Consider the following 17,970-nt stretch of genomic DNA (forward strand, 5'->3'; position numbering starts at 1 on the left):
CTTCTAAAAAGTTAGAGAAGAACATTTCTACAAGTTGCACATGAGCATAACTTCTCCATCTTCTGGGCGCCCTCTTCTCCTGTGCCAACCTCTTGACTTTTGTCATGGTTGTTCATCGTCTTCCAGAGGGTGAGGAGGGCTAGAGGTTTCAGACAGAGTCTTCCAGATGGCCTCCAGAAGGTGATCTGGTGGTAGTGACAAGGAAGGCCCAAGCCCCTGACTTAGGTTCAGTTTAGAACCTGTGTTGGGACTATCTTGGTAGGACATTGTGCTCTTTGGCTGGGAATTCCTGGAGCGTTGTGAACTTTTGCATGTCTTCCAGTACATTCTTATTGTCATGGCATCAGCTTTTAAGTTACAACTAAAATTAGAAAATAGGTGTGATTCATGCTTAATGCTTCATCAAGGTGGAAAAGTGTGTTTTCCCCTCTTCTTTTTTCTCTGTCATTCTGCAGGGCTTGCCAAATGAAAGTTGGAAAATATCCAAAATAAATAGTAACTATGAGCTCTGCGCCACTTACCCTGCTGTCATTGTTGTGCCAACCAGTGTAAAAGATGATGACCTATCAAAAGTGGCAGCCTTTCGGGCAAAAGGCAGAGTCCCTGTAAGTATACACAGTGGCATTTAGATAGCAGCATGTACTTCATTAGATCTGATATGGAGAGATGCAGACAGAAAGTCCAGCGAAAGTAAAAAGATAAGCTTGGAAAGCTGAAGAGAGCCCGTGGCACATATCTGTAATCCCAGCACTCAGGAGGCTGAGGCAGACAGATCGCTGCAAATTTGAGGCCAGCTGGAACTACACAGTGAACTCAAGGCCAGCATGGACTGCATAGTGAAACTTTGTCTCAGAAAAACAAGAAAGAAAGAAACAAACCAAAAAAACACAGAAAAGGTTGAATTTCCCTTTGATTCTCAAGAAGTATGTAAACATTCAGTTTTGCTCTGTCTCCCCCTTATATGATTTCCTGTTTTTAAGTTATGCTCTCGAAACATTGTAGAGAATAAAAAAGGAGTAGCAAGAGCAGTTTACATGAATGCCCACAGCAGACCATCTAAGAGGAATACACTAAGCTCATCCTGACTGCAGTGCTGGAGCCACAGGAAGGAGCGGGGAGGGTAGCTTTGCCCACCGTTTGCATGTGGTGTGACCCTGGGTCACTGGGTCCCTGGAGGAAGACGCGAGGTTTGGTGACAGAGTTTTAGGTTTGGCCAGAGACTGTATATTTGTCCTCACTCTGCCACATGTGTTATCATGGAAATAGAGATTATTTTTAATTAGGAGACCACATCAAAGTAGTCAATCAAATAGAAATGGGGCTATATTTTAGTGATAGTTTGACTGAGGTTTTATTTTGCCTAGAGTGACAGAATTTCAGGACTCATGTGGTCAGACATTTCAACCTGCCCAAAGCATTGAGTCCCTTAGCTGCTGCAGTGCCGCGGTTGCTCTCTCCACTCTCAGCTTTGAGGAGAGTCTTCAGGAGAAACTGCTTTTCCTACCAAGTCATTCGAGCATGTGCTGCTTTTGGGACTGTGCTAATGCCTGTTGCTTCTAAACACTAGGTATTATCATGGATTCATCCAGAAAGTCAGGCAACGATTACCCGCTGCAGCCAGCCGCTGGTGGGCCCCAGTGATAAACGCTGCAAAGAGGATGAGAAATACTTGCAGACAATAATGGATGCTAATGCACAGTCCCACAAGCTTATTATTTTCGATGCCCGACAGAACAGTGTTGCTGACACCAACAAGGTACACTCTTGATAGCACTGCAGAAACAGGCTATCTCTTCTCCACTTCCTGTAAGTTGTCTTGCATTTGCAACAGCTCACTGGGCTCCTCCCCACCTGTGGTCAGAGGCTTTTGGAGTAGCTGTGGCTAGCCCTCCCTGGTTTGTACTCCATGGACCCTTTTCAGCTTTTCCATAATCCTGCCTGTTGAGTAGATTAAGCAAAGACCCAGAGAATTATCTAAAAGATTAAGTATTTTAGTGCGTGATTGTGAGACCCTGGGAAATACTACTAATTTACAAACTATAGTAATATTTGATTAGTTCATATCTGGCATGAAGCGCTTTTAGAATGGACTCAGCAGTACACACTGCAGATATGCACAGTTTGTCTAAGTGACACAAAGCAGCGGCAGTGCACATCAGGAGACAGTGTGTCCCAATGTGATCACTTCTGCTGGCAGCGCCCATGCGATCCCACTAACTGAAGGTACCAAGTGAAAGCTTTGACTCCAGACCTGAAGTTTTGCTTTGAGGCATTTCTGTGTACTGCAGATGAATTTGTGATAGTGTACTACTGCATGTAGGCATTTGGCAGTCCGAGGACCTTGCCCACTCAAGTAATTTCAGGACTAGATACATGACACAACCCTTGCCTTCTCACGCCTGTGTCTGCAGTAACCCTCACGTAGCACACATCCGCTAGGGCAGGGTGCTGGGAACGCCAGTGCCAGAAGGGCTGAGAGATGTGAGCTCCGTGTGCCAGGGGAGTTGTACAAAGCAGTTAGCACTCAGCTGGCATGGCACGGCCAGTGGGCAGAAACGGGCGGAGCGTTGCCAGTAGCATGAGCACCTGTCTGACAGCTGGGCAGCTGGACATTTTCCAGAAGGAAGGACGACTGAGGGCCTGGTCACTGCTCCGTCACCTACCCTTCTGCAGTGCGTGCGATCTGACTTCAGCTCTCCAGTCGGCTTGCTGCTTTTCTTCCCTCAGTGATTATTCCATCCCTCACCACAGTCTCCAGAAAGCCAGCCTCCTGCCTCCCCTTGGCTGGGTCCTCTTCACTGCTCTACACAATCTCTCCGGCCTCTCTTCTGGCGTCCACTGCCAGGACTTTCAGTATGCCCGTGTGCTGAGTGTGACTTGAGTTTAACACCGCAGTTTCTATCCTTCCCACTGTACGCTTGACGTCTCCTTGGCTAACTCTGTGGTCACAAGATCACAGAGAACTCCACCAATCTAAGAGTCAGTGTGGTGGAGCCGTGAGAACTTTGGCTTTGGACTCAGTTACACCTGGATTTTTCTCCAGGGGCTGCCACTTGGTGCCCTGTAGAACTCTGGGCAAGTTGCTTAACCTCTCTCTGAGCCTCAGTTTCCCACTTCTGCAAAATGGGAGGTAGCATCAGTGTTTTGTGTTAAGGCTTCTATGAGGATTAAAGTGAAGAGAGAATATTGCACATAAAACCTCGGCCTGGTGGCGGGTGTGTCTCCAGCACTCAGTACTTGACAATGATGTGCCTGTGGTCCCCGTTAGTCAAAGGGGCTGACCGGGTATCTGGCCCAGCAGGTGGTGGTGTTGGTTAGTGCGGTGGCATGGCCTGGCAGAGGAACAGACAGGCAGCGGGTGGGGAGGGCTTGGTTTCCAGGCTCAGGTATAGACTGCACTGGCAGCAGCAGAGGTGCATTCATTCCCTTGCGGTGTTGGAGGCCGGCCGCCCAGAAGCTGCCAGGGCCGTGTGCCCTCAGAGGGCTCCAGGAGAGGCTGCTGCTTGCTTCTTCCTGCCTCTGGTGGCTACGCCAGCACTGCTGGGCTTATAACCACACTGCTGTAACCTCTTTGTCTGTCTTCCTGTAGCCTCCTCCTCTTCCTTCTCCTCTCCCTCCTTCTCATTTCTACATCTGTTCCTGTTTCTCTCTAAGGATACTACGGGGCATTTAGCGCCCACCTGAGGTAATCCAGGGTTGTCCCGTCATCTCATGAGCCTAAACTTGAGGTCAGTTCACAGTTACCAGGGTTTAATGACCCAGCCCGTGGGTTTATCCAGATCCGTGGGGCAGTTTCCTGGAGAAGGAACGGGGATTAACACAGACCGGGCAGGAGACCGAGAGACAGAGACAAGTCGAGGAAGTCCGATCAAGTCTCGTTTATTGAGGAAGTGGTCGCAGCCTTTATAGGGCAAGGGCGGGCCGGTGGGACAGGAAGAGGCTACGGGATGATGGGTCATCATCACGTCCGTGTACGTGACATGAGTAGGAGAGGATTATGGTTAATATAGGCGCATTATGTGCCCATATGAGGGAGAGGCGGAGAGACAGCAGCGGGGCAGTCGAGCTGCTCCCTACGTCTCCTCCCTTTCTATATTATTTAATCAGGAGTATGGCAGGCCCTGTGAGGACAGTGCCTGTCTTAGGTCAAGGACCTCATTACATGGACCCAACCGGGCCTTACCCGTCATGGGCTTGCAGGACAGCAGTTGGTCCTGTGCCTGTCTTAGGTGGCTGGTGGTGTAGCATGCATGTCCTAGTTGCCCATCTTTGGCTGCCTGTCCATTGCCCCAGGGCAGTCAGGCCACGTCGTCATATGGGCCACTCGTGGGAATTCCTTCCCGGTAGGTTTGTTGATCTGCTGTCTTCAGCTGGTGATAGTGTACCTGAATGGGCTTTGCCATAAATGCATCTATCTGGTTATAATCCTCGGGTCATAATCCTCTAAAAACTACAAGGACCCACAGAGAGAAGCAACAAGGCAGCTAGGGGCCCCAGGAGGGATGATAGGTAGGGGAAGAGTCCTCCCCAGAGCATGGAGAAGGGGTTAGAGGCCATTTGTTGTCTTCTCAATTTGAGCCGCTCTTCAATTTCTTGAAGTTTTCCACGAACAACGCCGGATTGGTTGACATAAAAGCAGCATTTTTTCCTGCAAGGCAAGACAAATTCCCCCCTGTTTTGCAGTTAGGAGGTCTAGCCCTCACCTGTTTTGGATGACCACCTCTGCCAATGAATCTAGTTGATCTTGGAGGGTCCGTATAGTGGCAGACAGGGCCTGGACATCTTCTGACAGCTGGTTGGAGATCTCAGTGTATTTATCTAGGGCAACACCCAGTCCAGCTGTACTAGTGGCCAGCGCCCCGGTGACACCCATTCCTACCAGAAGTGGAACAAGAGCCACCGCTCGTTTTTGGCGGCCAGAGATGTAGGTAAACTCTAGTATGGATACAGGCTCCTGTCCGGGAATTATATCAATATCGAGCAGAATGGCAGCTAGCATACATATTCCTGACCAGTTGGATGGGAGAAAAGGGTAAGCCATATTTGCCCCACATATAAACACTTGTCCTGAGGGAGGGCATAAAGGATCAGTGTGGTTGGTAATTTTAGAGCAGCCAGGGGATTTGAGGGGGCCCACATCAATGACGAATGAGTCATTTGCAAAAGAGCCCTGAATACATGGGACAGATAAATTGGCTATTATTATTGGTTGGACAGAAAATGGTTGGCCAGGCATACAGGTAGGGGGGTCTCCTAGGGAGATAGGTGTTGAATTGGAGGGGATAGCTATTGGCATGGGGGTACCTAGTGCTATGCATAGCCAGCAGTCTTTAGTCAGGTTAGGGTTGGTGACATTTAAGCGCCTTTTGAGTGGCTAAGAGAGTATCATAGGTCTGTAGATCTAGGTCCACTCCCCGAGGTTGGGGGAGTGCCAATGGGTGGTAATTGATCTTTGGGAATAAGCTATTTATTATCTCTTCTAGTCATTGGTGAACCTATTTTTGTCTGATTTTGTCTTGGGGGCCTCCCCCATCAGAATCATGGACAGGTGCCTCTCTGAACCAACATGTGGGTGCCCCTATATTGCCTTTACATCCTGCCTGAGAATATGGGGAGACACCCATGTCCTTGGGGATAGTGTTCCAATCTGAGGCATATTGGGGCGGAGTAATTTTGGTAAGGATGGCTGTGAAATAAATTTTGTTATTTGGTCCGACACATTTGGAAACTGCTGTGTAACACACAGAGTGTACAGCTTTTCCTCATAGGAAAAGCAGGAGCAGTTTGTTCTAACCTGTGGGTCTACAGGTTTAATCTGTGGCTTTGGGACACATTGCCAGACTCCCTTTTGACCAGAATGACCGACCCCCGGGACTAATACTAGGTAGGCCGTAAATCTGCCACAGTCAATCGTGCCAAAGGTTTGGGGTGTAGAACAGCGGGATTGATCTTTTGAGCATTTAGGCGGTAAATTTTCTCCTCGGCAATCGCAGGGGTTACTGTAGAATGTTTTAAGTAGGTCCTGTTTTGTGACAGGAGGTCCAGATCCACCATTGGTCAGGGTGGTCCAAGGAGGATCTTGAGAAGGCACCATGTAATCCATCGGTTTGGCATTTTCTGTAAGGAAGCACAAGAAGTTGCCTCAGGGTATGTGTTTACTCTTGGGCCTTTTTGGGGTTATTATTATTTGGCTCATTAATTTGCCTAACGAGGCTTTCAGGGAGCCATCTAGCCTCTTTGTCATGGCAGGAGTATATACACACTGAACCACGTCCCCATATAAGAACAGGGTCAGGGCCATGCCATGAGTTAGTCAGGGGGTCTCTCCATAGTACAGAAGCAAATTGCTTTTGTGTTTCAGTATGCCAAAAACACATGGCTGCTGACTGTCCAGAAGCATCCAGATTTAAAAAATTAAGGATGATTAAGGCATGAGATACAATATTTCTGGGGCATCCTTGGATAGGGTACCATGATCCCCCTTTGACTTTATCAGTAGTGAGTTTGAGAGAACAATGTGCACATTCAACAATGCCTTGGCCTTGTGGATTGTAAGGTATACCTGTTGTGTGGAGGATGTTGAGGCACTTGCAGAAGTGGGCAAAGAAAGTGCTAGTATATCAGGGCCATTGTCGGTCTTAAGTTGATGAGGGTTTCCAAGCACTGATAAAGCTGACAGCATGTGAGCAAAGATATGTTTGGTAGCCTCTCCGGTTTGGAGGGTGGAGAAGATAAAGCCAATGTATGTATCAACGCTCACATGGACATATTTTAGGTTGCCAAACTCTGGGATATGAGTGACCTCCATTTGCCACAGGGCATTGGAAACAAGGCCCCTTGGATTAACCCCTAAGTGTTGCATGGGTAGGTGGATAGCACAGGATGGGCAGTCTTTTACAATCTGTCTGGCTTGGTCATGGGTAATTTTATGGAGGAGGCGAAGGGACTGGGCATTAAGGTGGTGCAGCCAGTGTGTTGGGCATCTAAGATGTTTTGGTCTGCTTTATTGCTTGGGGGATCAGAATCTTGAAAAAAGATCTGTGCTTGTGTGGCTAGATCTGCAAGGTGGTTGCCCCTTGTTAGGGGACCAGGAAGGCCTGAGTGGGCTCTTAGGTGCCCAGTGAAAAACTTATGGCAGCAGAGCCGTATATGGCTTTGTAATTTTGTAAATAGGTTTGCTGCTGGGGAGGCCTGGCAAATAGCACCTACTGTCTCCAATAGGGGAACAGAGTGAGCCAAATAGGAACTATCTGTATAGAGATTGAAAGGCTCGAGGGAAACAGCAGCAAAAACAGCCAGGATGGCCTGGAGATCCATTAGTTGGGCTGAGGTGGAACTGGTTTGGAAGGAAACCACCTTATCTTGGAAGGCATAAGTCGCTCTGCCCGAGGAGGAGCCGTTGGTGAATAGCACCAGGGCATTGGGAAGGGGCTGAGAGGCTGTAGCCTTTGGAAAAATGAAAGCCTGGCAGTTGGCAAAAATCTAAAAGCTTATCAGGTGGGTAATGATTATCAATTTGTCCTTTAAATGTACCCAGGGCAATGGGCCAGGACTCATTTGTCTGGAATAGCCAGTCTATTTGATTTTTAGTGTAGGGTTGGATGATGATATCGGGATTTTGCCAAAGTAGCATTTAGCTTGTTTTCGGCCTTGGATAATTAGATCTGAGACAGCCTGATAGTAAGGATTAAGCATTCGCTTTGGATTGACTGGCAGGTGAACCCACACGAGGGGTGCCCGCTGCCAAAACACAGCGGTGGGAGAATGTTTGGTATTAAAGATGAGGAATTGTAGAGGTTGGCTATAGTCCATAAAGTAAATGGTCTGATTAGAGATGGCCTCTATTACAGCTGAGATAACCTGTCTGGCCATTGGAGTAAGTTGTTGGGGAAAGGTCAGAGGATTTGGATCTCCTTGCAGCAGGTCATAAAGGGGTGTGAAGTCATGTTTACTTATCTTTAGGTATGGAATGAGCCAATTGATGTCTCCTAGGAGTTTTTGGGAATCAATTAGGGTTTTTAAGCCATCAAGTCTTAGTTGAGGCTTTGGGGAGAAGAGGTGGGTGCCCCTCAATTGAAAACCTAGGTAGGTGTATGGGTCTGTCAGTGGACCTTGTCTGGGGCAATAGTAAGGCCTTTTGCGTCGAGGGCCTCTTGGAGATCTGAGTAACATAGGAAAACCTGTTGATGATCTTGTCTCGCGACCAGAATATCATCCATATAATGGAGGATGTAGAGTTGTGGCCAATTATCTCTCACCTGTTGTAGGGCAGAAGCCACAAAAGACTGGCATAGGGTGGGGCTATTTGCCATCCCTTGGGGGAGGGTGAGCCATTGAAACCTTTGCATGGGGGCTTGGAAATTTGGGATTGGGACACTAAACGCAAACCTCTTTTGGTCCTCTGGGTGAAGTGGAATAGAGAAAAAGTCTTTAAGATCAATGATGATCTTATAATGGCCTACCGGAAGGGAGGCCTGGCTGCAGGGCCCGCATGAGAACCATGGTCTTGTTGATGGCCCTAAGGTCTTGTAATAGGCGCCATTTTCCTGACTTTTTCTTAATAGCAAAGATGGGTGTGTTCCACGGGGAGTTACTTGGGATGATATATCCTAGGACAAGCTGTTTCTGCACCAGCTTCTGGATGGCGGAGAGTTTTGATTGAGCAAGAGGCCATTGATCAACCCATACAGGATCATCTGAGAGCCAGTTGATTTTGTCTGTGTGGATCCCAGGAAGATCAATGGCCTTTATTGAAAATGGTCTAATCCTGTTTTTGTTAGATTTAGAATGGGGGAGATAGGGATTTTAATGCCTGTAGGGCATTTTGATCACTGATAGGGATTTGATTTGATCCCTGATAGAGATTTTTAGGCCTTGACTTGGGAGAAATCCGCCTGTGAGCATTTGTGCTGTGACTACATTATTAGGGCTACCCATAATCATTCCCATTTGGATTAGTAAATCTCGGCCCCACAGATTAAGAGGTAGTCCTGCAATAACATAGGGCTGTATGTGTCCCTGGTTGCCTTCTTGGTCTTTCCAGGTAAGGAGGTTGACACTACGCTGTGGGTTTTTTGATTGTCCAATTCCCTGTAGATGTGTCATAGTTGTCTCTAAGGGCCACGTGAGGGGCCAGTCTCCCTTTTTGATAATAGTCACATCAGCGCCCGTATCTATGAGACCTGAAAAACTTTTTCATCTAGTTGTAGGACCATAAGGGCCTTGTCTTTAGATATGTGTTGGGCCCAATATACTTCCAAGGACCCAGGGAGGGAAGCTCCCCTATGAGATGACATGAATGGATTGGGGGTAGAGACTAACGGTAACAAGAGCAATTGGGCGAGGTGCTGGTTAGCCTTAATAGATGCAATGCTGGAAGGCGTGGAGATAGTGACCCTAACCTTAATTGGCCCTGTATAATCTGAGTCTGTAACACCAGGCAATAGTTGCAGTCCCTGTAACGTGGAGCTGCAGTGCCCTATAGTAAGTCCAATGCATCCAGGGGGAGGGGGGCTGTATTGGGGATGGCCTGGGGGCCTATATCAGAGGTTAATACTGTGTCGGAGGCGGAACAGAGGTCCAGTCCTGCGCTTCCTGGGGTTGCCCTGATGAGGTCTGAAATGGATTGTTTTGGGCCAGAATGAACCTTGGTGCCCCAGATTTTTGGTAGTAGTTGGAGCCTTGGGGCTGGCCCGGATTCTTGTTTCCCTGCGGGGGTAGAGGGTTACCATGGACATCCCTTTTGGACCGGCATTCATTGGCCCAGTGATCCCCTCTTTTACATCTAGGGCAGAGGCCTGTTTTTTTTTTTTGTTTTTTTTGTTTTTTTTGTTTTTTTTTTTTTTTTTTTTTGTGGGGTTTGTTGGATCTTGTTTTCGCTTTGAGGGCAGTCCCAGGCAAAGTGCCCTGATTGGTCACATTTAAAGCATTTACCATTATTTTTCTGTGCAAGAAAGACTTGTTTGACTGTGGCAGCCATAGCTAGACCCTGGTGGTAGGCGGGGCCTATGTCTTCACATAGGCATATGTAACCAGATAGATCCTCTGTCTTTTTATGAGGCCGGATTGTGGCTTGGCAAGCTGATGTTGCATTTTCATAGGCTAATTGCTTAATTAAGGCCGCTTTAGTTTCAACAGTGCCAAAAAGGCGCTCAGCTCCCTGTATGAGGCGGTTGATGAAATCAGAGAATGGCTCTTCTGGCTTTTGTATAATCTGAGTGAGGGAGGAGGTTACATCACTCCCGGAGGGGAGCTTTTTCTAAGCTCTGGTAGTGGCCACATTAACTTGTGCAAAAAGGCTGGGATCATATCTCATTTGGGCCTTTTTGTTGTTAAAATCCCCAGTTCCCATTAACATGGGAAGAGTCCAGGGGTTTTGTCTAGAGGCATTATCTCTAGCAATATTTTCACATTGTTCCACAAATTCAGACTTCCAGAGTAAATAATTGCTCCCGGAGAGAGTAGCTTTGGCTAAATCCCTCCATTCATTTGGAATGATCCAACCTTGGGTCATAGACTCTAAAACAGCAAGAGTGAAAGCAGCTGTAGGGCCATATTGGGCGACTGCTATCTTTAATTCTTTTAAAGCTGCCACTGTGAGTGGCATATGGGTCCTGATGACTTGTGGTGCTGGCGGCGCCATCTTGTGGCTGCATGGCGCCATCTTGGGAAGGTACGTTTGTCTCCATCACCGGAAACGCCATTTTGAGGTGGGGCCCACCCTGATGTGGCAGAAGTGAGGCAAGCACCATTTTAGAAGCTGGCGCCATCTTAGGGTTGGCATCTAATTGGCCTGTCTATAAAGTTTGGAGTTGCAGAATGAGTCTTTGTTTTTCTTGTTCTACTTGGACCTGTTGTTGTAAGTCATGAATCTTTGACTCTAAGTCGAGAAGTGTGGTAGAGGGGCTGGACAATTTGGGTGTCTTATCGTAGCAAGGGGGTGGTTTTATGGAAGCGGCTACGATAGGGTCTGAGTGATGTCGACTAGCTTCTTTTGCTAATTGTTTCGAATCAACCTCTTGTAAAGGAGCGAGGTTGGGATATAAAGAGTTGTGGTGGGCCTCAAGTGGTAGGGGCTCGGATGGCAGTAGGCCACCATCTTGGGACTTTTTTAACATATCATTTGACTCATGGGAGGGGCAAGAAGGTTAGATTTGTCTCCTGAAGGGAAGGATGTTGGCGAAGCAGAAGCACATAATGCGGCTTCACCTTGGGTGATTGATTCATCAATTTGAGGGTCTCGGCAGCACTGTGTAAGTAGCTCCGAGATTAGGTTCCAGTAGGCAAAGGCCGTAACTGGGACCTTTTCAGGGCCAAAGACCCAATAGTAATCCTTTAATGCTTCTCCTACTCTTTCCCATCTTTTTGCATGAATAGAGCCCTCTAAAGGGAACCAAGAGCAAACCTTATGAATAAATTGAAAGTACTGCAATAAATCTTTTTCTTTAGCCTTTATCCCTCTTGTCTTTAAAGCTTTACTTAAACCTGACACAAAGCGTGTATGGTCACTTAATGCCTGACCCATGCCGGAAGTAAAGGGAAAGGATCGCCATCCACTGACTGTGACTTGAGCAGCGTGGCAGGCTCCCGTGTAGCGTTGGTCACAAAAATGTTAGTTCCATTCTTACGCGCGCGTCTCAGGACGGCTCCCTCGTTGAGCCCTTCGTGCCAGGAGCCCCACACTGGGCGCCACTTGACCTGGTCCATGGGTCAATCCGGATCCACAGGGCAGTTTCCTGGAGAAGGAACAGGGATTAACAGAGACAGGGCAGGAGACAGACGGAGACAAGTTGAGGAAGTCCGATCAAGCCTCGTTTATTGAGGAAGTGGTCGCAGCCTTTATAGGGGAAGGGTGGGCTGGTGGGACAGGAAGAGGGGTAATCTCTGATGGGTCATCACGTCTGTGTACGTGACATGAGTAGGAGAGGATTATGGTTAATGTAGGCGCATTATGTGCCCATATGAGGGAGAGGCGGGGAGACAGCAGCAGAGCGGTCACACCGCTCCCTACAGTTTAACTTGGATTTCTGTGGTGGACCAGTTTACGACCTTCCCCAGGGAGGCACCCTTCAGCAGGAAGCCCTCCTTACACTGCATGGGTCATTAGTTAGGTCAGCTTTTGTACATCCTTCTTGTCACCACTGTGGGAGTAGCTTGAGGGCAGTTCATTGTATTTGACCCCGTGCAGAAGAGTCAGACACCAAAGTGCATGTCTGCAGTATATATAAGTGCAGTGATGTACACAGCGGGAAACATGGAAGGCTGTTTATTTGTCTAAGTCCCCATCAGATCTGCACATTTGTCATATGCACATACAGTATGACTTCTTCTGGCTCTAAGTTTGAGTGTCAGATATTTTATCCCAGAAACAAGGAAAATGACTAAGACAGCCTCCCAGTTTGTGATAATTTTGTGACAGTACCCCTGGCAACCTAGTTTATTGCTTAAGCATTAGGTACCTTTTTTGGAGGGGGGTACTGTGGATCGAACTCAGGACCTCATGCTTGCCGAGCAGGCACTTACACCACTAACCTAAATCCCTGGCCTGGCAATGTAATTTAAACCCCTTATGTTCTTGGGGTAAGTCCTGCTTGGTTGTGGTGTGTGGTATCTTTAATATTCTGCTGGATTTGCTTTGCTAGTATTCTATTGATTTATATTCTTCAGGGACACAGGCCTATAGTTTCCTTGTGGTCTTTGTGTAGTTTGGTATCAGGGCACTTGCTGTCTTCATAGGATGTGTTCAAACTGGGCCCGGCCCACAAGTGGCTGACCTGGGACTCTGGGACAAAAGGCTGACCGGCCATAGTCAGGGTCATCTCTCACAGACCATCAGTGAGGGGAAGACCTGATGGCGAGTTATATTAAAAACTGCCTGCTCCACTAGTGAGGCAGAGTGGCAGCACACAGGACATCTAAGTGAGAGTTCCTTTTTGGAACCTGTGGTGCTGATGCAGAGGGCAGGGCTTTGGCTTTCACCAGTGGCATCTAAGGCACCTGTGTGGGGAGGGCGAGGCTGTGGAATGCATACTGAGGTCAGGCCTGAAGTTGAGATTGCTGGGTGGTGGCTGCAGCCTTGGGGGGATGGAGAGGAGAGGTCATCTCTGGAGCAAGGTCTTTGCAAGGAAACCGAGGCTCAGTAAGGGAAGAGTGGCTGATGCGAGGAGGCTGGTAGGGAGAGTGCTGGAAGCCTGGAGGAGGAGGAAGAAGCATGCAGACCTTGGAAAGGCTAGCATGTGCTAGCACGTTAGTGTGCTTTGCCCTGATGCCTCTGCAGCCCTCACCAAGGCTGCTTTGGTGGCCTGTATCTGGCAGCACTGGAAATGGCCAAAAAGCTAATTCCAGGTGGAATGATGTGGCTCTTGCTTCTCACAGGCAAAGGGTGGAGGATACGAAAGTGAAAGCGCTTACCCAAATGCAGAGCTCACATTTCTGGAGATCCACAACATTCACGTGATGAGAGAGTCGCTGCGGAAGTTAAAGGAGATCGCGTACCCTTCCATCGATGAGGCCCGGTGGCTGTCCAACGTGGACTCGACCCACTGGCTGGAATATATCAGGGTAAAGGCTCTGCTCTTTGTCTATCTGTGCCACGCGGGTCTGTATCTCCGAGTGGTTCTCAGCATGACAAAGAAACACGTCTGTGCTATGTATTTGCGCTTCCTTCGGGTCTGGTGGCTCCTGGCCTGTGGTCTTGTGCACAGCTTTTGTGACATAATCAAAAGGGGGTAATACTTGACTCAGGTCAGATTTTCAAGAGAACTTTGTGACCCTTTAATAAAGGTCCCTGTTTACTGCTGTAGGTTTTCTTGGTGTCATTGTTTTTTTTTTTTTAATTTTATGTAACATCTTACTTGTTTTCAATTGATTACTTGGCCTTTTTTCTTTTTTTTTAGTACTGGGGACAGAACCTAGGGCTTGATATGTACTTGGCAAATGCTCTACCACTGAGCTACACCTGCCAGACCCCTGCTGTTACACCCCTGGGGGTGTAACTTGGCATTCTTGTTTGGTTTATTGACCAGGACTTCCAAAGTTCTCCCCAGAAATATTTCATGCAGTTCTCAAAATTGACCATAGATTTTTCTGTTGTGCCTTCTTCTCTGAAGATGCTTCTTGCTGGAGCAGTAAGGATCGCTGATAAAATAGAATCTGGGAAGACCTCCGTGGTGGTGCACTGTAGCGATGGCTGGGACCGGACAGCCCAGCTCACATCACTGGCCATGCTGATGTTAGACAGCTACTACCGCACCATTAAAGGATTTGAGGCGCTCATAGAAAAGGAGTGGATAAGCTTTGGGCACAGGTTTGCACTGGTAAGTTGAGATGGGGAAGTTATGCCTGGCTAGATTGCCATATACAGGTGTACCATGTGCAGTGTGTTTGGGTTTTCTCTGTACCAGACCTGAATGTCCATAACAGAGTACCATGGAGTTATGCCTTTTTTAACAAATGAAATGAAACTCATATAACATAAAGTTAACCATTTAAAGTGTTCAAATCAGTAAATAGAACATTCAGTGTTGTATACCTGTTACCTCTGCCCAGTTCCCAAACGTGATCACTACCCCAAATGGAAACCCTCTCCAGCTTAAGCAGCCACTTCCTGTCCTTGCCTGCTTTGGCCCTGAGAGCCACTGATCTGCTTTGTGTGTCTCTGAATTTGCCTGTTCTGGGTATCTCATATATAAGTACATCATGCAATATTTGTCTTCCTATGGCTGTCTTATTTTCCTAGGTATGATGTTTTCAAGGTCGATCTGTGTGGCCAAATAGTATTTCCCTGTGCATGTTATGCCGCTGCATGACTTAAACAGTGGACATCGATTTCCTCACATTTGGAGAAATTTCTCCAGTTGGAGAAATCCAAAATTGGTTGCCAGCAGGGTTTTCTCAAGGGTGCCTGGCTTGGCAGGTGATGGTCCCTTGCTGTGTCTTCACGTGGTCTTTCCTCTGTGCACACACCCCAGGTGTCTGCCATGTGTCCAGTTCTCCTTGTCTCTGAGGATGCGGGTCCTCTGGGGTAGGGCCCACCCTAATGGCCTTAATTTTAACCTCCCCACCCCAGAGGTCCTATCTTTCCATATGGTGACATTCAGAAGTGTTGGCGGTTAGGGTTTCAAATTGGGGGCCACGTAACTCAATCCCAAAATCTGCTGTCAGTTCAAGGGATAGATGCCTAGGAGTGGAGTTGCTGGGCCATCTGCTAGGGTGTGCCTGCGCTGCCTTTGTGTTTTAGTCCAGCTGGCAGCCAGCGCTCAGTCTGCAGCCTCTCTGCAACTTGTCCCCTTCCAATCTGCCATCCCCTCTATGGCTCCCTGGAGCATTCTTAAGAACAGGGCCAGTGCTGCGGCTGCCCAGTGTGAATCCCCTTATGCTTTCCTATGGCCAACAGGATGGCAGCAGCTCCTCAATGCAGTGCTCGGAGCCCACAATCAGGCCCTCGTCCATCCCACCGGCGTCAGCTCCCCAGAATCTCAGCTACTCACGGCTCCCCTGAGTATCCCCACCAAGTGCACACTGCTCCAAGTAGGTTCCTGGCCACCTGGAAGCAAGCATCTCCCTGTCATTTAGAGTTTGTCTAAATGAGACCTCCACCGTAACTGTCACTTGTGTCACTTTCTCATTTCCTCCCCATCGCCACCCTCAGATGGTTCGCACATTCCTCTGTACCCTCACCATCTCCCTTGCACACTTGGAAGCCCTTACCACACTTGAGCCCTTGCTATTTACCAGTATTTCTCCTTTGCTGAGACCACAGTCAGCCATTAACACAGTCACTGATTTGTCCGGGTATTCTAGGCTCCATGGGAACCTCCCGGGTTCCATGGGAAGACCTGGCTTTCGGTGTGCTAGGAAGGCTGCATTGCACACGCTGCTAGAGTTCACTGGGTATTGGCTGTCAGGGCAGAACTGTTCCCTAAGTACCTTAAACACTGCAGAAAGGGTGTGCAGCTTCTGGGGAGCAGGGCGGTAGTTCCTTAGAAACAGCATTCCAAACCGTCCAGCAGTTCCGCTTGGGGTGTATACCCAACAGAAGTGAAAACAGGGACTGGTGTACATGGTGGCCCACAACTGGCAGCTGCCCACGTGTGCTGCCATGTGGGTGCGCTCTGCAGATGTCACACTGACTGAAAGCAGCTAGCCACCCAAGGACCAGTGCCACGTTTCCCCTTTACACGAAGTAACTAGAAGGGTCGGACTCGGGCAGGCAGACCGCAGTAGTCCCTGCCAGGGACTGAGAGGAAGCAGTGGGGGCCGACAGTTGGCGGGGACAGTTTCAGTTTGGGAAGGTGTGCAGGTTCCGGATATAGATGGTGTGAATGGCGAAGCCATTGAAACGAGGGGCATCACAGTAAATTTTCTGAAAAGGTGTATTAAGAGGGTATCTGATACCTGTGTTTATTTTTTAGGAGTATTTCTATTAATGAATCATTTTACTCTTATGAGTTTTATTAAACAATATGTACTTAATGGGAACATAAAATATCAATAAAATAAAATATGAAAAATTTATTAGGTAATGAATGTGTAGGGTAAACATGAACATTTCTAACATCACTGTTTACCTGCTTACAAGATCTAAAACATAACAGCGGAGATGAATGCCTAGGTGAAGTTATGGAAATACAAACAAAACGCTGCCACGGAAGCAATCTTTGCTTCAGTTTTCACACCTGAGGCAGTCCTCAGACGTGACAAAAGCCGTGCTCATACACAACATGCTGACGGCACGTGTGCTTCGCTTTCCTGTTTGGCAGGCCATCCTTGTCACCTCTCATGTCTTCCTCTTTTCCTGAGAGCTTCCTATTATTCAATGTACACTTACTAGGAAAATGAAATATCAATAATACAGAATATCAGATATATACTAGTGCTTAGAATTAACGTCAGCATTTTCTACATCAACCGTTTGATCTATCTGTTTGTTAAATCTAGAAAATAACAAATTCCTCTGTGGACTACAATGAAAATACAGAACTCTACCGTAAAAATTACCTTTACTTCAATTATGACACTTACGGTAGTTTGCACACATGCGGACAGCATGTTCCATGCACAGGTACCGCTTGTGTTTTGTTCTCTTTTGTTTGTTGCTAGGACCTATTTGACATCTTGCTGGTCTTCCTGCTTCCTCAGGAGACTCCTGTGATGCTTCACCGCTCTGCTCCAGAGCTCTTTCGTAAAGTTCTTTGGGCAGATACATATTGTTCTTCCTCTGCTGGAATTGATCATTTATCAATTCCAGTCCCAATCCTCTTAAGAAAATTTCTCCATGATATTTTGTGTTCGTTGTTTTCTTTGTAAATTATGAACTAGTTATGCCTAATGTGTTTAGGGTCCAAAAACTCAACCATTGCCCAACGCTTTGTGTCTTGAATAACATCACAGTCGCTCCAAAATGCATCAACAGCATCTACTCTGCCTTTCCTTTTGATGTAAAATGTGTTTCTGGCTTCATTTCTGTTAAGGGTTCGCTATCAGTGTTCATTTGTTTGTTTTTAGAAAGTCTTGCCACCTGTCCAGGCTGGTCTTGAACTCACAGGATCCTCTTGTCCCAGCCTTCTCAATGCTGGGATTACAGGCAGACACCACCCCTCGCTGTCAACTTTGTCATCGTGGTGTAACATTGACATTGTCAATATTACTTTTTCTTCACCATAATGTAATCCAGGCTAGCCTGGAACTCATTAGGTAGCACAGATTGACCTTGAACTCACAGGATCCTCCTGCCTCACCCTGAATGCTGGGGTTACAGGTGTGCCCGACCACATCCACCCAGCTTCACTATCTTATCATGGTGTAGTGTTCATGGTGTCAATACTACCTTGTTTTTATTTGCCATATAGGAGACTGATGTTACCTCTTTTTGAAGTCCAAAGATTATACTGTACATTTTTCTATTGTGAACCGTAACATTTTTTTCGGGAATCCCTGCTCTGTTGCTGTGAATCAAATCATTCCTGTGCT

General features: G+C 47.5%; 1 protein-coding gene across 12 annotated transcripts in view; it reads left to right on the top strand.

Annotated features, from left to right (window-relative positions):
- Positions 1 to 17,970, top strand: part of Mtmr1 (myotubularin related protein 1) — a 232,094-nt gene that overhangs the window by 34,633 nt on the left and 179,491 nt on the right. For 11 of the 12 annotated variants that reach the window (XM_063246522.1, XM_063246523.1, XM_063246528.1 and 8 more), the window contains 4 exons: positions 456 to 605; positions 1,568 to 1,756; positions 13,375 to 13,560; positions 14,109 to 14,315. In XM_063246522.1, the coding sequence (XP_063102592.1) occupies positions 456 to 605; positions 1,568 to 1,756; positions 13,375 to 13,560; positions 14,109 to 14,315 (732 nt within the window). The remainder of the gene's footprint in view (positions 1 to 455; positions 606 to 1,567; positions 1,757 to 13,374; positions 13,561 to 14,108; positions 14,316 to 17,970) is intronic. The other variant, XM_063246533.1, reaches the window with a different exon arrangement.

Source organism: Cavia porcellus, unplaced genomic scaffold (assembly GCF_034190915.1).
Source record: "Cavia porcellus strain 051 isolate PalLab524CR breed Dunkin Hartley unplaced genomic scaffold, mCavPor4.1 scaffold_3, whole genome shotgun sequence".
In the NCBI taxonomy this organism is placed as follows: domain Eukaryota; kingdom Metazoa; phylum Chordata; class Mammalia; order Rodentia; family Caviidae; genus Cavia; species Cavia porcellus.